The sequence below is a fragment of the Nyctereutes procyonoides genome, unplaced genomic scaffold, assembly GCF_905146905.1.
Source record: "Nyctereutes procyonoides isolate TBG_1078 unplaced genomic scaffold, NYPRO_anot_genome, whole genome shotgun sequence".
NCBI classification, from domain to species: Eukaryota; Metazoa; Chordata; class Mammalia; order Carnivora; family Canidae; genus Nyctereutes; species Nyctereutes procyonoides.
In genome coordinates, this window is record NW_026575139.1 from 41,234,680 (window position 1) to 41,257,705 (window position 23,026).

At 34.4% G+C, this 23,026-nt stretch overlaps 1 protein-coding gene across 6 annotated transcripts in view; it reads right to left on the reverse strand.

Moving 5' to 3' along the window:
• KTN1 (kinectin 1) overlaps positions 1-23,026 on the reverse strand; it is a 106,284-nt gene that overhangs the window by 61,896 nt on the left and 21,362 nt on the right. For all 6 annotated transcript variants that reach the window (XM_055303773.1, XM_055303772.1, XM_055303770.1 and 3 more), the window contains exons 2-5: positions 7,990-8,542; positions 4,181-4,318; positions 2,603-2,773; positions 1,118-1,248 (exon numbers count right to left, since the gene is read on the reverse strand). In XM_055303773.1, coding sequence (XP_055159748.1) covers positions 1,118-1,248; positions 2,603-2,773; positions 4,181-4,318; positions 7,990-8,512 — 963 coding nt within the window. In that variant the 5' untranslated portion in view covers positions 8,513-8,542. The remainder of the gene's footprint in view (positions 1-1,117; positions 1,249-2,602; positions 2,774-4,180; positions 4,319-7,989; positions 8,543-23,026) is intronic.

Consider the following 23,026-nt stretch of genomic DNA (forward strand, 5'->3'; position numbering starts at 1 on the left):
GGTTAGGAGTGTATGTGTATGTTTAGAATAAGAACAGTTAAGTCCAGCGTCTAATATTGAATACCAGACACCATGTCATTTTATCTTATACAATATTTGAAAATTTGTCACCTTTCCCAGTATGACACAGTATACATAATACTATTCATGAGAAATTAAATATTAATTCCATCTTTTGTTTGGAGGGATGGGGCTTGGTTTTGTTTTTGTTTTGTTGTTCTTTTTTTTTTTTTAAAGATTTTATTTATTTATTCATAGAGACACAGACAGAGAGAGGGGGGCAGAGACACAGGCAGAAGGAGAAGCAGGCTCCATGCAGAGAGCCTGATGTGGGACTCGATCCAGGTCTCCAGGATCACGCCCTGGGCTGCAGGCGGCACTAAACCACTGCGCCACCGGGGCTGCCCTGTTGTTCTTTTTCTTAAAAAAATTCAGTCATAGCAATGATTCTACCATCCAAATCACTTATTTTAGAAGGATGATATCTCTATCACGCTCTCTCTCTCTCTCTCTCACACACACAACTCTCCCAGATTCTTTGACGTATGCTATATTAAGTCACAGAAACATTCCATATAGTCTATCCAGATATCACCTGACCTTGCCTTCAATACCTCCAAGCAGAGCAAAGCAAGGTTAAGTGCCAAATGACCTTAAAATCCTATAAATCATCTTATTATAAGCACTTCACTTTGGTCAAAATATCAGATCACTCAGACACCTGACTAAATAAATAAGTATACTGATTAGTATGGTTTAAAAAAATAACTTCTGAAGACATTCTGGAACTTTTAAGTGTGATTATGTGCTTTGGAGTATGAAAGATGGGAATGTGAATTTATTCATTTCTCTAGCAAAGTCTTACTTGGTGAATCTTTTTCCTTTTCTTTTTGAGAGTGAGAGAGCAAGCAGGGAAGAGAGGGGGGAAAGGGAGAGATTCTCAAGCAAAATCCACACCCAGTGCAGAACCTGACAGGGGCTCCATCTCCCAACCCCAAGATCATGACCTGAGTGAAAATCAAAAGTTAGACACCTGACTGAGCCACCCAGGTGCTCCTTGTTTTATGAACTTCTAATCACTGTTCCCAAATATGCGCATACCCAAAAATATGCTTACCCTCTTCAAAGCATCCTGTATCACACCAGACTTCTCCTTTAGCAGGTCTACAACACAAAGGGCCTCATCTTCAGAAAACATCATAGTCTTCAAGGACAGAAGAAAATCTTTAAATTTCACTTCAGCATTTTCTTTAAAAAAAAAAAAAAGAGTTGCCATTTAAGAGACCCAAGTAATAACTTCAACAAAGGTAAGCATCAAGAATTCTTGACCCAGAAAGTCAATAAGCAAGAGAAAACAGATTTATATTTCAGGCCAAACAACAAAAAATGCTCCAGTCAGGAGAGAAAAAAGTGTTCACCGTCTTTAATACATTATGGAATAATTACACCAACTAAAAAGTTGGCCAATTTGCAAAATACTAAAGTGCCAGTATGCCTTCACTTTAAAAACAAATATTCACGTGTCTAGTATGCTAGTATGTATACCAGACATGTTCACAAATATTCTCATTTAACCTTAATACTCATGGCATATAAATCAAATTTTACAGATGAGAAAATAAGCACAAAGATAATTATAAAAAGGAAATCTGATTTATAAATATCAAATACAAAAAATCCTGACATTTAAAAAAATTCATTTATCAAGTATCCTCTGATTCACCCAATTTCCCTGGGAGCTCTTACATTAAGCACAAACTTCTTCTTCTTAAAAAGCAACTGCAACCAATTAGACCCAAAGAAGCCCAAGGCTTTATTTTATTTTATTTTTAAATTTATTTATTCATGAGAGATGCAGAGAGGGAAGCAGAGACACAGGCAGAGGGAGAAGCAGGCTCCATGCACCGGGAACCTGACGTGGGATTCGATCCCGGGTCCCCAGGATCGCGCCCTGGGCCAAAGGCAGGCGCCAAACCGCTGCGCCACCCAGGGATCCCGAAGCCCAAGGCTTTAATAGTTAAGCAACGTCGTAACTTTAAAGTCAGATGTGTGCATGTGTGAGGACAAGGGGTGTATAGGAATTCTCTATACTTTCCACTCAATTATGCTGTGAAGCTACCCTTGCTCTTAAAAAAAAGTCTATTATAAAAGTAATAATAAGAGATGGTTGTGAATTAGCATAGAAATTTCACAAGTGACAAGAGTCCAAGAAAAAAAATCACCAGACAGCAAAATAACTGTGAGATCTTGGGCAAGTCAAATTCCAGGGTCCAGCTCTACAAAATTTAGTAGACCAGACTAGAAAACTACCAATAAACCTTTTACTGCAAAGATTCTATTATTACTTTACAGCTCATTCCACTAGAACTCAAAAATGTATTTCTTGGGATGCCTGGGTGGCTCAGCGGTTGAGTGCCTCCCTTCAGCCCAAGGTGTGATCCTGGAGTCCCAGGATTGAGTCCCACATCAGGCTCCCTGCATGGAGCCTGCTTCTCTCTCTGCCTGTGTCTCTGCCTCTCTTTATCTCTCATGAATAAATAAATAAAATCTTTAAAAAAGAAATTGTATTTAATACAACAAACTGTTGCATGCCATTTGTTACCTTTGTCAGTTTCAGTCTTCAATTTTTTAGCCCCCGTTTTCTGGATTCCTTCCACTTGGTCGGGTTTAATTAGATCAATAACCTCTCTCTTATCCAGCACAGGATTTGAATCAGCATTATCCATCAAAGGAATATAAGTAGTTGCATGTATAAGGGGCTCATCTACCAAGACTGCAATTTAAGTTCAACAAAATTATAATCACTCACGGTTTTAACTCATAACATGTACACACATTTAAGTTTAATGATAAATGCAGTTAGTTTCAAATACCTAACACCAACTTGGCTTTAAATTCCTATTTTATCATTTAACAAGTCAAAACACTCTAATTAAGCAGTGCCGGTTCAGTATTATTTTACAATAAATCACTTACATTATCTAAAAATGTGTTAACATATCTCCTCTCTAATAGTATCTGAAAATTTCTTCTCTATCCTCTACTAAAATGTAGAGTTTACTTAGTTCTCATTTTCTTCCTGTTTTAACTAAAACTCCACTCACATTTAATTAGTGCCCAAGGAAAAATATTAATCTGTATTTATGTTGGTACTTTACTGAATTCTTACTACAAATGATAGTTTTTAATTGAGTCACTTCCTAGTACAAAAAAATCAGTCATTGTTCCTTGCAGATATTGTCTCATTTCTAAAAATTATGTCTATAATTTCCATGGTACATTTAGGTTAAAATTTGCAAAACAACATTAAAAGTGGAAAAAGGAAGCCTCCTTATACTTTGCTCCCAATTTTAATGGGAAGAACTGTAAGAGCTTAAACATAAAAGTCTGACATTTGTTAGCTAGAGATATAAACTTCCATATACATATGAAAATTTCTCTAAAAAATTTTTGGGGCATATGTAGTTTTTATTTAAAATCTATAATAAACATTTAATATTACCAAATATTTGTGGGTAATATTTCTCTGTACCTAGTTGCTTCATAATTTTTTTTAGTTGCTTCATAATTTTGATACAAATTGAATCTCATCTTTTCTCTTTCCAATTGTACTATTTTCTAGCACTAGTTGATACCACAGCCCAATTATTATCTTAATATAACCATTTAATCTACACACATTTCATAATGCTTTCCCTGGACAATTCTGAGCATATAAAAATTGCTCCATCACTCTTCAGTGGATGCTTTCCATATATATATGCAAAACTATGTTTAGGAAATAATTGGGAGTATAGGGTAATGACAGATGTAGCCAATGCCCTCAAGCATAATTTTTAAGTAATACTTAAAAGTACAAACATTTCAGGAATACTTTTCTTCTATAATTTGTATGCTATTTATATTATTTTCAAAACTCAGTTAAGAATGAGAATATTTAATAAATGCTTTGTCCTTTTTAAAATTCAGATAAACTTCTTCATCATAAACTTAGACCCTGGCCATCTGTCAGAGCACTATGATACTCCAAGGCTCTAGAGATCCCTGGACTTCTATTAGCATTAACAGTTATTATAATACATTAAGTGGGAATTAATAAGCATGGGAGGTTTCTAGGATCCTTGTTCTAGTGTACTTCTCTAGAATTAGTATTTATTAAATACATATCTACACATTTCACCATTTTCTGCCTTTTGCTTCTTTGAAGAAACTTTCTTCTTTCCTGATCCACTTTCTTGTTTAGTCTCTTGCTGGAGGGGTAATGATTCTTGCTTTTTTGAAGGTGCCATAAGAGTTTCCACCTTTTTATCCTGGTCATCTTTATTGAAAATAAATGAAAGCCATCATTGAAAACAATGTAAAACATTCAATTACTAATGAATAATTAGTAAACACAGAAGATTCAATAAATGAGTAAGCCCCAGAATGCTTTACCTTCAAATTTTTAAACTCTCTAGTAACATCACTCTAGCTTTCTTACTCTGTTATATCTGTCTTTAACTTCATCAAGACTTCTTAGTACTTGCTCCTTCTTTTATAACCCATTTTTCAGACACTCTTAATCCTACTACGGGCATGCTCAAATCTCTACCATTTAAAAAATAAAACCCCACCACTGTAATTCCTACCTTCCCACATCCATTTCCTTATAATGATATAAGAATGATCTGTACTTCCTTTTCTACCAATCATTTCTCAACTAAGTGAGACCTGATTTTTATCTCCTCCATTATATCCATGAAAGGATTTACACAGCAACCTAGTGTCCCAAACACCCACTCTATCAATATTCTTTAATTTTTCCTTGACTATTTCTCATTACTACTGATCTCTACCCTCTTTAAAATTCTCTCTTCATTAGGCTAAGTGAAATCAGACAGTCACAAAACAACAAATATGATTTGACTTATATGAAGTACCCAGAGTAGTCAAATTCACAGAAACAGAAAGTAGAATGATGGCTGCCAAGGGCTGGGGAGAGAGGGTAAAGGAGGAATTATTGTTTAATGGGTACATAATTTCTGTTGGGAAAGATAAAAAAGTTCTTGAGACAACTGGTGGTGATGGTTGCACAAGAATATAAATGTATTTAATGCCACTATATGCACTTAAAAACGGTTAAAACAGTAAATATTATTTTACCAAAATAAAATTTAAAATTCTCTATCAGCTCCCATAATTCTTTCTTACATTTCAAATATTCCCTTTCAGACTCTTGTGAGCCACTCTTGCAAAATACTTCATATGCTCGTATTCTTCAGGGTAATGTCTTTAATGTAAATAATTTCCTTGGATGCTCTTATCTACACCTATGTCTCCAACTACTACTTTTTATGCTTAAGGCTTCTGAATCTATATTCTAGTCTTATGCCTCTCCTTACACAACCTGTTGCATCCTAAATTGCTCCTATGTAAGTGGCCCCCCAGAAAAACCTGAAACAAACTGGAAGCATTTCTCCTCTCCATACACATTCATTCTCTTGCCAATCTTAGTGCTACCAACCACCTCCCAATCAGGGGTTGACAAACTTTTTCTATAAAGGGCCAAACATTACATAGGTTAGGTTCTGTAGACCATACAGACTCTGTCAAAATTATTCATCAGCTGTTGGCAGCATGAAAGTCAGTCACAGACATATGTTAATGAGTGAGTGTGGCTGCATTCAAAAACACTTTAAATAAAGTGGATGAGGAGGTTTGAATTTCATATAATTTTCACATTTAACAAAATACTGTTATTCTTTGAATTTTTTTCAAAACATTTAAAATGTAAAAACTATTCCTGGATCATGGGCCATGTAAAACAGGAAGCAGGTCAGATTTGGCACAAAGGTTTTTAGTATGCCAATCTTGAGAAATTTAGAACTTCAGTAATTAGCTTTGATATTGCATTCTCCTTCATCTGTCATACTTAATCTAGTAAGATTAGTCATATTGATTTACTTCGTACACCTCTCTAACCTACTTTCTTTTCTTTTTTCTTGCCCCCCCCCGCCCCGCCCCGAAGTAGGCTCCATGCTCAATGTGTGGCTTGAACTCAGGACCCTGAGATCAGGAGTCAGATGATCGACCAACTGAGCCAGCCAGGCATCCATCTCTCTAATCAACTCTGTATTTCTTCTGTCACTACCATAGCTCAGTCCTCCTATTTGACTTTGTAAAATAACCTCTTAACTAGTCTATATACATAATAAAACTTGCTCTCAAGTTCTGCCAAAGATATAGTTCTAAAATATAAATATGACCATGTAAACTGACCTGCTTGAACTATAACATCCCGCTCCTTAACAGTGTATACAAAAACCATCACAATCTACCACCAGCATATCTTTTCATCTTTGTTTACTACCACTCCCAACCTTTAATTTCATGGTTCAACAATACACTGTATTCTTATCTTTGAGCCTTTCTACATGATATCCTGCCAGCATGGAATGAGATCCACTAGTTGCTTGATAAAGGTCAAGTGAGTCATTCGGGAAATCTCAGGCACTGCCTCCTCATAAAGCTCTTCACCCCAGTCCCCATAAGTAATAGTCCTTTATGCTTCTTGCAGTTCTTCTGTATTTCATGTATCTCTTCCACAAGTCACATTTTATTATTGGCTTACATGTCCTTCTCCTCCACTAAAACAGAGGTGCTTACTCATTTCTCTAGTACCATGCCTTAATCATGCCGGCAAACAAATATTTAGAATCCAATATAACTGGGGATCCCTGGGTGGCTCAGCGGTTTGGCGCCTGCCTTCAGACCAGGGCATGATCCTGGAGTCCTGGGATCGAGTCCCACAGGGCTTCCTGCATGAAGCCTGCTTCTCCCTCTGCCTGTGTCTCTGTCTCTCTCATGAATAAATAAAATCTTTAAAAAATAATAAAATAAAATCCAATATAACTAATTTAGTACTCCACAAGACACACAAACAAGTTAATGTTAAACACAAGTCCTTTCATACAAACTGCAGTTTCACACATCATGACACCATTTCTTATGTGCTTTCCATTATATTTGCTTTTTGTTTTGTCTTGTTTATTAGTAGGCTCCATAGCCAGTGTAGAGCCTAATGTGGGGTTCAAACTCACAACCCCGAGATTAAGATGTGAGCTGAGATCAAGTAGGATGCTCAATGGACTGAGCCATCCAGGCATCCCTCCATTACATCTGTTAACCCCTCTAACTGGAATACCCTTATCCCACCGATCCCCTAACACCCAAAACTCTAGCTAGTACTTACGTTAACATCTAAATTAATTTCAGGCATCACATCCTCTAGGTGATCCATCCACCTTAGAACTATTACACTGGTTATACATTGGTATTACATACCAAGATTATTATTCTAAACATTTTATAAGAGGGGTGCCTGGCTGGCTCAGTTAGTGGAACATGCAACTCTTGATCTCAGGGTCATAAGTTCAAGCCCCATGATGGGCATGGAGGCTACTTAATTTAAAAAAAAAAAAAAACTGAAATAAGTATTTTACAGTAACTATGTTCATGTCCACAGCTTAAAAATGCACTACTTTCATCTCTGTAGTCCTAGTACCTAGTATAATCCTAGTATAAAATAACTACATGATAAATGTTTAATCAAAGGCAAAAAATGATATCTAATTTATCTTTTCATCTTTAATTCTTATCACACTAATTAGAAAATATTGGTTGAAATAAATGTAAAATTCTAACTGCTGCTATTTATAGGTCCTTAGTTGTGTTAGTAAAACAGCTGGATTTTATATATTTCCATTTAATGTATTTTCTATGTTTCTAATAGAAGTTGTAGTTTTAAATGCTATTTTATGATCAATACTAATTATTTTATCAGCAATTGATGCAAATGAAAGCAAACATATATAGTGAAAATGACAGTGTTCTTGGTTTTTAACTCAGGATTTAATATAGTGGACACACCTAACAAACTATCTAAATTTCAAGTTCTAAAGTTATTAAAACTAATATAATCATATAATAAAGTTAAAAAGATTATAATACCGCTTCCATTTTTAGACTTCTTCTGTCCTGGTTTCTTCTTTGAGGCAGCTGCTTCAGAGGGGGGTGTCGGCTGTTTAGTAACTGGGACAGGTTCTACTTTTTTGCCTGGAATCTTTGACACATCACTTTCTTTGGTGACCTGCTCTTCTAGTACAGGCTTGTGTTTCTTCTCCTTCTTCTTTCTTTCTCTGACACTACTTGAAGTTTCAACTACATTCAGTGGAACAGGTACAACTTGCTCATCTTCTACAGCCAAGGCATCAGATAATTTAAAGTCCCGGGGTACACTCTCAGAATCAGATTCATGGAGGTTCCCATTCTGGATCTCTTTCTTTTTATTCTTTTTCTTTTCTGCCTTCTTTTTATCTGTTTTGGTAGGAATAAGCTTTTGTTCTCTTTTCTGCTTTGCAAGAACTTCATCATATAATGTTTCTTTCATGAAAAGCCAGAAGAAGAGGAAAATTACTGTAATAACTACTGAAGGAATAAGGACAATAAAATATGTTGACTCATAAAACTCCATGGTGCTTTTGTTAATGTAATTCTGTAAAACCTAAATGTGGGAAAGAGAAAAAAACAATCTCGAGTCAGTATTATAAAAATTAAACACGCAAAACTGCTTTTGAAAGTATTTCAGATCTAACCTGGTGTATAAATCTAAATAGGTTAATTTAAATCACACAATTATTTGCCACCTACAATTCAAATATACTATGAAAGAAAAATTTAGTTTAATAACTAAAAAGAGTGTACACATCCTTCTACTTTTAAATCATGTGAACAGATCCTAATGGGAGGAAAAGAACCTAGACACCCATTACTTTTTTCTCCAAGTATCAACTTTTGACATTTTATTAGTATATGGCTTTTTTCCTTTTATTGCACATTGATTAGTACAACTATATGTAGAAATAGAAGAACTATTACCAAATATTGGGTATTTATTAAAAGTACCATACTTTTAACAGAAAAAAAAAAAAGAAATAGAGGTTGCTCATTCCTTCATTTAGAGATTTAAGCTCTTCACAAACTCCTAGCACCTTCATTTCAGGGACGAACCGCCTCATGATATAATGGGATACAGCACAGACATGGAGATATAATAAAGTGAAAATCAAAATGTTAGGTTGTGTCATTTGGTATTAAAATTATAAATGAGGGATCCCTGGGTGGCGCAGCGGTTTGGCGCCTGCCTTTGGCCCAGGGCGCGATCCTGGAGACCCCGGATCGAATCCCACGTCGGGCTCCCGGTGCATGGAGCCTGCTTCTCCCTCTGCCTGTGTCTCTGCCTCTCTCTCTCTGTGTGTGTGACTATCATATATCATAAATAAATAAACATTTAAAAAAAAAAAAAGAACACTAGGAACATCTCTTAAAAAAATAAAATAAATAAAATAAAATTATAAATGAGATGCTTTTCTCCATTTTTGTTCATGGTACTCCTTACTGCAACAAAGTATATACTGCAAAAACAAAGCTGGCCCTCAAAATATTTCCCAAATGCTAAAAGATGAAAGAAGACCTCCCTCTTCAATAGAGAATAAGTCCTACTTTTAGATTAACCCAATAGCTACAGAATATAATGGTATGAACTGATTACCCAGATCTACCTCAAATACAGACACTACAATCCCTCATTCTGAAGGATAGTTATAGCTAAAATTAAACCTCAAAGTAAGAATGATTCTTATGTTTAGATATCAATATTCCTATAAGTAGATATAAGCCACATAAATATGGTTTATATTCTTATAATGCATATCAAATTTATTATGGAAAAAGACAAGGTATGTAATTCAGATGAAATTAAGCCTGTGAACATGCTTAAGATAAAGCTACTTAAATACAACTTTTGTCCTTTAAATGTATAAATGAATCTGAGAATTTTAAATTTTTTAATTATCCATCTTAAGTCTCAAAAAAAAAGGTAATGATTAAAGAAACAAAATCCTACCTAAACAGAGGAATCACTGTAAGAATTATTTTAGATCTTATAAAAAAATCAGCTTTAAAGCTGAATAAATATCACAAGACTTCACCAAAACCATTTTAAGAGGACTTGAATTTTCTAAGACAAAATAAAGCTATTCATAGTGGTCTCTACTGCCAGATAGAAAGACCTAGAAATTCTATACTGATAACATAATAAATGATTTAGCCTTTCAACTTGGTTATAACTCATAATACATGTGGAATATACTTTTTTTCAAGTTACACCAGCAATGACCTAAGTCTGAAAATAGCCAGAAATGGAACCTGAAAACAAAGCTGTTTATTAGGCACACTCTTGGTCTTTATGATTAAAACAGCATTTGTTAACATTTTATACTTCCACAAGCAATTTTTTAATGATATTAACAGAACCCTAGACTTAGGCAAAGTCTTAACAAGTTGAAGGGGAACAGAAATCATGTGCTAATAAAATACTAAAAGAAATTTTATACAGAATTGTTTTTCCCTTATAAAGCATGAACTCTCCAGGTTTTCAATCAATTAGACATATATTACTGTGTGTCTAAATGTTACCAGTCAACCAGAAATGCTTTCAACAAGCAGAGACCAAGTTTTTTGTTTTTTATTTAACATTATCATCCATAGGCTACACATAACCTGTCCAACTTAGCTGGGGAATTAGAAGGAGAAAAAGGACAAAACGAGTTAGAACTCAGATTTTTAATTTGGGGAAGAAAAGACGCAAAGTTACTTAGCAGCAGCCACAGATGCTGAAAAAAAGGTCATGTCAAAGTCAAAGATCTTGATGAACAGCAAACTGCAGCCATGTGCAGCTTAGGTTTTAGGAAAGCAAGGAGAGCAAAAGGCAAACATTCAGGGAAAAGAGAAGCCATGAGACCACAAGAACTCTGAAACAGTTTCCTCAAATGTTCTGATGATTTTCTGATTTCCTTTTCCAGGTCCCATATAAGCCTGGAAGAATCAGGATTCTCATCTTTGGATTTTCAGGAAATGCCCTTCACACAATTCAATTCACCCTGTCTTGAACTTGTTTTCCACATCTAGAGGAGCCCAATCAGAAGACCAAGACAAATTTAAAGTCAAGAAAATGCTTATGTTTCTTTAATCCAATAATCCTGATTCTTTAACCCAAAACACTTGCAAGGAAAAGTACATATAAAGATGTTCACAGCAACATTATATACGAAAAATAAAGAGACAGACATAAAACATTCAACATCCGAATGGGTTCAACTAGCAAATATCAACTCAATAAAATATTGCTTTTAAAACTGTAAATATTTTTAAAAATTAAATAAGATTTTTATCTAATTCAATTCAATAAAACTAAATAGTCAAAATCATAATTTTACTTGTATGATCAAAACATTTTATGTATAACAGGGTATATCAAGATCATTAGAGTTGTACCAGAATCATGGGTGGTCTCACCTGCTTTAATATTTTAGTTTTACACCTTGTCTTTTTAAAAAAGGAATCCACAAAATGTTTAATACTTAGCTTATTTTTTAAAATGGCAAATGAGTAAGTACCACAAAAATCAATAATAAACTTTAATTTCACATTATATACATGGGTAGAAGAATAATATAAGGAGAGGAGTGCCTGAGTGACTTAGCCAGTTGAGCACCTGACTCTTACTAGACTCAGCTCAGGTCATGATTTCAGGGTAGTGAGATCAAGAGGCATAGCACTCCAGGCTCAGCAAGGACTCTGAGATTCTCTCCTTTTTCCTCTCCACCCCACCTCAAGTACATACACGCACAGGCTCTCAAATAAATAAAGTTTTTTGAAAAAGTAACATAAAGAGGGTAAAGAGGCAAAAAGGAACTGGGAATGAAATCCAGAAAAAACAGAGAAGAGCAAAGGCAGGAATAGATTTTAGGTGGGGGCAGGGGGTAACAATGGAAAAAATAAAAAGAAGGGGTAGGAGAGGATGCAACAAAGTTAATTTTTAGCTCAAGGTGATACTACTCAAGTTGCTAAAATTTTCTCAGTCTGCAATTTGCAACTCAATGTAATGTTTGAGTTAATAAAACATGGAGACAAGCAGCAACTCAGGTTTTGAGATGACAGCAAAAGTCACTAATATTAATAATTGCTCCCATATTCTATTTCCTTTGTAATATTAAGAGCCTTGAACCTAATCATACCTTAAACCTTAATAAATTCCAATCTGAATGTAATTAACAGCCAAGAGTAGACAACTAAAGCAGGACCGAAATAACCATGGAATCATAGGAAATGGAGTTCAAACTATTCTCAAACCACATTCCAAGCCAGTGGCTTTCATATTTTATTTAGACATACACCCTTAAGAAACTGATCAAACATCAGTGCACTTTCTCAAAAGTGTAACATGCTAAGGTGTACATATAATTCAGAAGGTTCCTGGACTCCCTAAGGGGTATGCATGAATCCCACATTTAAAATCCTGCTCTAGAGTAAGAAACGAAGAGTTTTTATCCCTCCCCCACTGATAAAGGACTTAAATTTTTTTTAAGTTAACAGAATGAAGAAACAATATATATAAATTGTTTCATCTGAGTATTATGAATGCTAATCAAATAATTTTAAGATGCCATTTACTTGTCTTCTTATAACTTAATTTGTTCAGACAAAAATTGAACGGCATTACTCAGTTAAATCTTGTAAATTTCTCAGAAGACTCAAAAACCTTTTTATATTAATAATGTAAAACCTGAAACTTTAAATGATATAAAATCTAGGAGCAATTATTACAATTTCAACCAAACTGCTTAATCAAAAAGGATAAAACTACATACTTAATAACAATAGATTGTTTATAATGATAAAGCAATGAAATTATCTAAGTGTGGGACATCTACAAAAACATCACATATTTAAACATCACACCATTTGGGGCACCTGAGTGGCAAAGTCCACTGAGAATGGACTGCTCAGATCATAATCCCAGGGTGGTAAAATGGAGCCTGGCTCTGCACTCAGCGCGTAGTCTGAGACTCCCTCACTCTGTCCTTCCCCCTGGCATGCTCACCTTCTCTCTCTCTAAAATAAATAAATCTTTAAAAAAAAAATCACACTATTTAAAATAATGGACAGTGTAATACAGCAAAATACAATAACAAAAAAGCTAAAAATTACATTGAGCAAAATTATATACATATAGATAACCTGAGGTTATATAGAAAAGGAGAAATCATTTTTTGGAGTGAGATTACAAATATTTTTAATATACAGCTGACACTCTAACACAGGTTTCAACTGTGTAGGTCTTTACAAGCAGCTTTTTTTCAATACAAACTTTCATTACCAGTAAATATAACACAGTGCGGTAAATGTATTTTCTCTTCCTTACTATTATCTGAATATTTTCTTTAGCTTTCTTTACTGTAAGAATACAGTACATAATCATATATTACACAAAATATGTTAACTCTTATCAAGAAGGCTCCTAGTCAACAATAGGCTATTAGTAGTTAAGTTTTGGGGCAGTCAAGTTAAACGTAGATTTTCAACTGCCTCTAACCCCTGCATAACTGTTCAACTTTTTAAATTTTTTCTACATTAAAACAGATTTAACCATCTTGAATGCCCATTACAGTCTTAAAGGTTTAAGTAAACACAAATGAAAAGGAATTGCTTACATGTTACAAGGAGGGAAAACTAAAGCAATTTGATCAGTATATTACTGAATCTCAATTTCAATGTAAGATTTTGAATTCTACTTTCTTACTACCGTAGCATTTCAGTTACTCTTGCTTCAGCCATCATTTTGTTTAAACTAAAAAGATTTAAAACAAAAAATTTATTTTATAAATTCTGTTGTAAATTGATAAAATGACGTCAACTGGGATGACTCAAAGAACTACTAGGAAAAATACAACAAAATTTAGACTAAATTCCAAACAAACTGAAAGTCAAATTTTTTCCACTGATGTACACCAAACAACATACTAGTAAGCAGGCATATTTGTAAAAAAGTAATCAACTGAGGGAAAGGCAGTTTTCAACCCAGGAATACTAAATTTCTATATAAATCAGTACAGTCTGGACAACTAAATGAACACACCTTTAAAATATAGAGACACTCTCAGATTAGCTTACAGAAACTTTATACAATATACAACATAGTTAAAATTTTGTAAGTAGCTGTGAAACAAGCCTAAACTGAAAACTTTTATTACAGTTTTTGTAAAAATAGTGTTCTTAAGTAAAAAAGAAATCTATCTGTAACCTGACCACACTGAATTGAAATAGTATGCATTCCAAACATACCATTACTCATACCATGTTTCCCTTCCTTCAAATCCATGATATCTAACATTGTTTTTTAAGTGAACAAGTTAATCTTTCTATGAAAATGGTTTTTAGAAAGTACAATGATAAAAAGTCTATTATTGGTAGACAAGTTATCATTTAATCAAATTTCCATTCTACAACAGAAGTACCTATAATATTTTCTGAACTCTTCTTGCTAAAATTTAAGAGTAGGCATTGTGTTGTGGCTAACCTTCTAATACAGTATGCATGCTATAGTATTGATATATCCTAAGCAAAAATAAATTTTAAGACCAATGAATAGCAATATAATAAAGCACTAAAGTGAAATTGAGAGTCCTGACTTTTGATTTTAATCTGCCTTGGCTCCAGGGGTCTTTTCTTACAAAGCTCTTAAGGTCCAAAAAACCTGCATTATCTCAGAATACAAAGCCAAAAAATTTAAGTGGTCTCAAGATGATGGTGCTCACAAGTGCCTGTGACCAGAAGTAAATGCACATTCCCTCTGGTGGAATGCCCTCCCAAGTGCAAAGCTCAATATTTCCCAAGACTGTCATCCAGATAAGAGCTAACAATCCAAAATGACAGAACACAAAATAAGCCACCATGAGCAACAGTCAACAAAAAAACAAAATAAGAAATTAGATCCCTAAAGATTTAAGATACTGTAACCAATAAATTACCACATACCCACATAAACAAGAAAGAGGGAATTGTGAAAATAAGCAAAGAACTGAAACTACCAAAAGTAACTGGGTAGGTGTAAATTAGAACTTCTACAAATAAAAATATAATAAAAATATTAAATTTAATGGATAAGTAAAACATGGATGCAAGGAAGCCAATTAAAATTACTATCTCACTCAACCAAACAGATCTGATGATAATGAATTAAGTCAATGCAGATAGAGACACTTGGGTGGAATTAAGGATGAGGCAACGCTCAGAGCCTAGTAAAAAGCAAAGGAAGAAACTACTACAATTCATTTCTAGCTTGGAAGAATCCATAAATGATAAAATCACTTGCCAACATCAAGAATACAGGAGTAGGTTCATGTCTGGGAGTTTTAGATACGATTTTGAAGAATATAAAGCATAACCAGCTACAGAAGATCAGCAGTCAATTGAGACAAAATCAGCAGTAAGAAGTTACCACAGGTTCTAAATCATAAACCAAAAAAGTCATTTTTCAAAAAAAAAAAAATCCTATCTCACCTCCTCCCTACTATCCAATCTAAAAAACTTTGCCTTGTCCTTTGCATAAATCTTCACTTATCCTTCAAAAACTAGCTCAAATCATTATCTATGATATTATCTTTTTAACTATGGTCTTCCATAATAAGCTGTCATTCATTCATACAGTTACCTGGCACCAATTATATGTCAGCACTGTTCTCTAGGGTTTTCTGAATAAAAAAAGTTAAAAAAAAAAAAAAAGCCACAATCCCTGCCCTTTTATGGCCATCATTCTACTATAGGGAAGACAGGCCAGCAATTAATTTACAGTATAGGAGACAGGAAAATACATGGTATGTTCGAGCAAGAATAACTGTAATTCAAGTATAATAAACAAGATTAAAAGTAGATGAAGTTAAAGAGATGATCTGAAGTGGGCAGGAGCAGTGAACACCATGTACTTTCTTAACTGTAAAGACTATTGCTTGGGCTTTGAGTAATATGGGAAACTAGTGGAGGGTTCTGAATAGAAAATATGTAGGGGAGGCTGAAAGGGAAAATTGTTAAGAGATGAATGTAATAATCTAAGCAAGAGATGACTAGAGCAAGTTGGTGGCATGGGGGGTATTAAAAAGTTGTTAAATTATATACATTTTGAAGGTTGAGACAAGATGATCTGCTGAGGACTAAAATGTGGGGCGTGAGAGAACAAGTAAAAATAAAGCCAACTCCAAAGATTTTAGACTATGCCAAAGACAACAGAACTGCCCTTTACTGAGATGAGGGAAATATGGAAAGGAGATGATTAGGGCTGAAGATCAGGAAATAGGTTTTAGACAGGTGGAGATGTCCAGGAGACAGCTAAAAAAAAATCAGTATGTGACAGGTGAGACATGCAAGCTGAAAATACAAATTTAGGAGTGTTCAGTATTAATTATACCTAAGGCAATTAAAGAAAATTAGGAGTACGCTACCCTGGTGGCTAAATGAACAGTGTATGAAGGAGAGATCAATCAACTTTATCAAACGGTGTTGGTAATAAAGTACGACAAAACATAGAAAGTGACTGTTGGATTTTGCAACACAGACATCAGTGATGATTTCTGGCCAAAGGCAGTAGAGTAGCTGTGATCAAAACTGAAATGACTTCATCTGTGAGAATGCCAGCAAGTGTGGACAACTCTTTGGAGGAGTTTCTACGAAAAGAAATGAAATGGAAGAAGCTAGAAGGAAATATGAGCCTGAGAGTTTGATTTTTAAAAACAGAAGAAATTACAGCATGCTAATATGCTGACAAAGATGATCCAGCAGAAAGAGAAAGATTGATGATGCAAGAGAATGAAGGGCAATGTTTTCAAATGGCAAGAACGAACAGGATTTGGTATACAAGTAGAGAGTGACCTTAGACGGAAGCACAAACTTCTGTAAAAACAGACACAGGCAAGGAAGTAGATACGGTAGAGAAGTTTTGTGAAAATGCTCATCCTTGATGATACTATTTTCTTTTTTTTTTTTTTTGATGCTACTATTTTCTTAATGAAAAGTCCAGAATAAAGGTAAAAATGGTAGTATTAGAGGTCCTATCAAACACATCCCAATTATTATATTGTTAATTTTTTATTCTTTGTAAATTGATTGTCCACTTAAGTTTACAAACATGAATGGAGGGCACCCTGGGTGACTCAGCGGTTTAGTACTGCCTTCAGCCCAGGGTATGATCCCGGGTCTCGAATGAGTCCCACTTCGGGCTCCCTGCATGGAGCCTGCTGAGCCTGCTTCTCCTTCTGCCTGTGTCTCTGCCTGTCTCTGTCTCTCTCTGTGTCTCTCATGAATAAATAAAATCTTTAAAATTAAAAAGGGGGGGGGAATGGAGAATGCTGGATGCTTTAGCAGTGTTGCACAAATTGCTGATATTAAATGAATTCATGATCTTGCTGAGAAAGTTAAGCACAAAGTTATCTATAAAACAGAGCATAAAAACCAAACATGAGTCTCCAAGTGGTTCTACTCTTTCAGCTCAAGTACCATTCCTACAGCTAGTTCCCTTTTCCTAAAATCCTAGAGTACTTATTCTTCATGTATACATTTACAGAATTCTGTGACATAGGAGAAAGTCTAACAATTAAAGGGAGACTGTAATCTACTGCAGTGTGATATAGATAAAAGGACAGATAATAACACAACTCAAAATATAAAACAGATCCAAATAGACATTTAGTGTACTATATGTTATTTCAAGCCAATAGAGGAGGGCTAGATCATTTACATCAAATGAAGACATCAAAGTTTTATTTTATTTTTTTAAAGATTATTTATTCATAGAGACAGACACACACACACACACAGAGAGAGAGAGAGAGAGAGAGAGAGAGAGAGGCAGAGACACAGGCAGAGGGAGAAGCAGGCTCCATGCAGGGAGCCTGAGGTGGGACTCGATCCAGGGTCTCCAGGATCACGCCCTAGGCTGCAGGCGGCGCTAAACCGCTGCGCCACCTGGGCTGCCATCAGACAAGGTTTTAAATATAAGAAAATGTATAAAGTACTAAAGAAAACAAGAAAATAAGACTCACCTCATTTTGTACAGTGGTATGTATATGGTTAAAAGTTTACAAGTGTATTACACCTGAAATAAGAATTTTTTAAAACTTGATTCTACAAATCAAGAAAAATACACCAGTGAGAAAAATCAAGGCATTAGCTGCTTCCTGGAACAGCCATCAAAATACAAAAACTCATCTAAGTTTCCATTCTCTAGTCAGTTGCTACACAGAAAGTATAATGGCCCCAGAGTCCACAGTAAAACTATAAATTGATCTTTTAAAATAAGAGGAAAAAAGAATTCAAAGTAACAAAAAGATAAGCCAGTAAATGAAACAATGAGTTGCCTGACATGGGAACTCAACTAACAACAGCTTTTCTAAAATTAACTTCATAGACTACACTGAAATCTCAAAGCTGTGGTGCAATTTCTCCTTTTAAATTGCAACACACACGGTTATTTCTGTGACTCATACCTTACTAACACACCTCTTATTTCAAGCAATATCCATTCTAAAGTACTGCTACCCCAATCTAAAACAAATCCAACTAATGCCAGAGATGAGTAACAAATCTAATTTCTCCACTAGGCATCACGTCACAATACATGAAGTGGCCAATTTTTTTTAACCAAACTTACTTTTCTTCTTTAATACAAGAGATAAATCAATTTGAACAGCTTTTTTTAAGAAATTAAGAAGGATCTGCATAACTGAACGTTAAACCAGTATCTTCCAGACTTGTGCTTAACCATCAAGTCCAAACTACTCCACTTTCTCAGCAAACAACCTTGCTCATTTCAAAACATCACAACAGGTGATAATCTGGTTAAAAGTTTATGTCTGTAAAGAAATCTAACTTTTTTTATATACTTTTTTTAATTGTTTTATTTATTTATGATAGTCACAGAGAGAGAGAGAGAGAGAGAGAGAGAGAGAGAGAGGCAGAGACACAGGCAGAGGGAGAAGCAGGCTCCATGCACCAGGAGCCTGATGTGGGATTCGATCTCAGGTCTCCAGGATCGCGCCCTGGGCCAAAGGCAGGCGCTAAACTGCTGCGCCACCCAGGGATCCCCAAGAAATCTAACTTTTGATAATTAAATCAAAAACTTTAATGCCAACAGCACACTTTAAATATGCAGTATTTCAAGTAGGCTCCACACCCAGCATGGAACCCAATGCAGGGCTTGAACTCACAACCCCAAAATCAAGACTCGAGCTGAGATCAAGAATCAGATGCTCAACCAACTGAGCCACCTAGGTTAGGTGCCCCAAATACTCAATATTTCAAATCAATATATAATTTCTAAAGACAAGAACATAACTCATCAAAACTGTTCAAAAATTAACATTAAAACATGAAATTCACATCAATAATGTAACTATAAAATACTTATACCATATAGAGAAGACTTCCTTCCCCTAACGTCTACAATCTTGACCTACCTTTATTTTTACTACAAGATTTTTGGATTAGAAATTACCATCTAATCCAATTAACCATTCAAAGGTTGGACCCAGCTGAATGGTAAGTTTCTGCTTGAAACCCTGGAATAAGCACTTCCCATTAGCCCTTTTTATATATTTTGAAAGCTGTTAGAACATTTTTCCTAGTTATGATCCAAAATCTTATCTCCCTGTAACTTCTTCAACGGTTCTACTTCTTCCTAACCTCACCAAATAGGTCCAATCCCACCACCAAAAAGTCGTTCTAATAAATGATGTCTGGTATCAATTCAATTTATCAGCAAACAGAAAACTTCTTCAAAACCTGTCATCCCTTAGAAAAGCCTGACTAGAGTGTTAAAGTTGAACATAACAGGCTGATAAAATAATGCTACAGTGTATCACCTTAGGTCACTCAACAACAAAAATACTAAAACAAAATGTTGTATTTATTCTTGCCTATTCCCAGGAAAGACATAACACTAAAAAACATCATTTCACAAACTAAACATGAAATGCAAATGATGAGACAAGAATGCCAAATATTAAACAAAAAGACTGAGGGAAATACTGAAAAAGCTTCAAAAGCTTCACTTAATGAAAACAAGAATTTGCCCAAGAACAGCCAAGTAGAGGAAACAGACCAAATTCATATGAAAACTTCAGTATATAATCAACGGGCCATTTCAAATCAAGATGTAAAAAATATAGATTATTTAATGAGTAGTACTGACACAAATAACAGCCATTTTCAGGGGAAAATAAGCCATCAATAATACACCTCAATAATACATGAATCAAAGTTTTAAAGGGTAAAAAATTAAACCATGAAGAACTAGAAGACACAAGTGTATTTCTTTGCATTTTAAAGTAATCCTTGTCAAAGACTTTTCTGTGTCTCATGTAAAACCAAGCACCATAAAGGAAAAGACTGAGAAATCTCACTAGAAAACATCATAAAGATTTTTATGGCAAAAGAAAAATGACTAAATCCCTAAACTGGTGAAAGTCTGACTGCTTTACCTTACAAACATCACTTAAAATGTGATGAAAATAAACCCGAAAAGGTTAAACCCAAAGGACATGTTTTAAAGGTTCTCAAAGGAAATAACGATATCCAATAAATATGTTTTAAAAAATGCAACCTCAGTCACATTAAAAAAAAATTCAAGTTTCTACTTAGGTTGGCAGGGCAGGAAAAAGCGGATATGAGGAATTACAAAGGGGTACAAGGTGATGCATATATGTTCATTATCATGTTGTGGTAGTTTCAGCAATGTACACCTGTCAAAACTTATCACATTATACACTTTAAATGTATGTAGTTTATTGTGTGTAGATTATAAAATAAAATCAATTTGAACAGCTTTTTAAAGAAATTTGATAAAGCTGCCTAAAAAAAAAAAAATCAGGCATGGGACACAAAGTACGAAACCCAGTATTTTCATTTAGTGTTAGTTTGATTATAACTAGTGTAATCTCCTTAGAGAGAAATTTGGAGAAATCTTTAAGTATAAAAACAGTGCATAATCCCTGACAGGGAAAATTATGCCTTTCCTAGAAAAACTACTAGGAAAAAAAAAAAGAAAAACTACTAGATATCTATATTCTACAGTTAAGATCACACAAGTAGACGATATACCCAAGAGTGTTCACTTAGCAATGTAACTTTGTAAAAAATAAAAAGGACTGTATGTCCAGCATTAGGAAATGACTAAGCCTGTAGAAGAGCTTCACGTGTAATATGGTAAGACATTTAAAAGAAATATTGTACATAAATCAAACATATATAAAATGTAAGTTGCAGAAAGTATAGAAAGAAAATTGTCTTTTATGGGACAGAGTCATGCTCATACATGCTTAGAAAACATTTAAGACACATCAGAAACAGATAACTCTATGGTGATTTCTGAGTACTTTTCTTGGTAACTTTTTGCTTTATATCCTTCAGAATGTTTACATTTTTCCATCATGCACACGTAATACTTTTATAACACAATTGAAATTTAATTATATTTTTAAATTTTGAACTAATTATGACCTAAAATCAAATTGAAGAATCCATGTTTAGCATTATGAGCAAAAACTCTTCCAATTATATATAACAAAAATTGTTTTGCTCTAAAATAGGCAAGTCTTCTGGTATTTAAGGGAAATTCTAAGAAAGGGGAAAAATCAAACAGGAAATGAAAGTGTTAATAGCCATTTGAGAGAAAGACAGAAGACACTGTGCTGCAGTTGGGAAAATGGAAATGAGATAAATATTAAAACTGAGACTTTCAAGGATTGTACAGTCAGTGAAGGCTAAATTAAGAGGTAGAAATTCCCTATTTATACAAAGAAAAGAAAAACTTTTGAATGGTAGGAAAAGCGGGACAAGCTAACAAAAAAGTTTTCATCAAGATTTTGCAATCATAGGTTCTGAGATTTGCATCCACAGTCTCTGCCAGTCCAGGACATTCCCACTCCTTCGATCAAAAATATTAACACAAAAATGGTGCCAACATCATGAAATTCTCTGGAAAAAAATTCCTCTACCCAGTGTAACCTACACAGTACAGTATTTGCACATACGCTCCTGATGAAGGTAAACTTACAAACAGGGATTATATCCCCAGAATCCCAAATAGAATAATGTGGTGAGAGTATAAAAAAATTTCAGCTGTTGGAAGCATAAAAGAAATCACACGCAAGAATTAAAAACTTATATATATATAAAAAAGACCAGATTAGAAAGAATTGAAGAAACTACAAATTGTGAGTGAGCATCCATACACATATGCACACAGAGAAACACAGACTTTTAAAACTAAATGGACTGATAAGAATAACAGAAGGAGGGGCACCTGGGTGGCTCAGTGGATGAGCATCTGCCTTCAGGTCCTGCATCTGCCCTGGGTCCTGGGAGGGGAGCCTGCTTCTCCCTCTGCCTATGTCTGTCTCTGCCTCTCTCTCTCATGAATAAATAAATAAAAATCTTTAAAAAAAAAAACAGATCTGATAAAAACTGAATGCAGCACAAAAGAATACATTAGAGAAAACATGAAAAAAAATACTAATAGATACAAATGAAAGAATGAGAAAGTGCAAAAGGTCAAATGGCAAGTCAAGGAGAGAAGAGAATCAAGTAAGGTAGTATCTGTTGAGATAATAACAGAATTCTTAAAAACTATTGAAAGATAAGAACCTTCCAATTCTGGAAGGGCAACAAAATCTGAACAGGACAAACATATTTAAACATGTAGTAGTAAAACAATATAACAAAAGATGCAATGATCTTAAAGCAATAGAAAAAAAAAACTATAAAGGAACTAAATTAGACTTACATATTACTCAGCAATAGAAGCCAAAGAATAATGAAATAAAATCTCCATAGAAACAATTCCATTAACACGGAATTCCAGATCCAGCTAAACACTGGAATATCCAGTTTTCAGAAGCAATAAAGACTATCAGCTATAAACTGAACACCAATAAAAAATAAATTTATTATTAAAAAAAAAAGACTATCAGCTATGTGTAACAAAAAAACTGCTGTTGGCAAACAAAAATACTTGATGTGAAATTTAATAATCCAAAACATAGTTTTTGTAAATGAGCAATACTTCCTACCAGAATATGACTGAGAATATTACAAAACA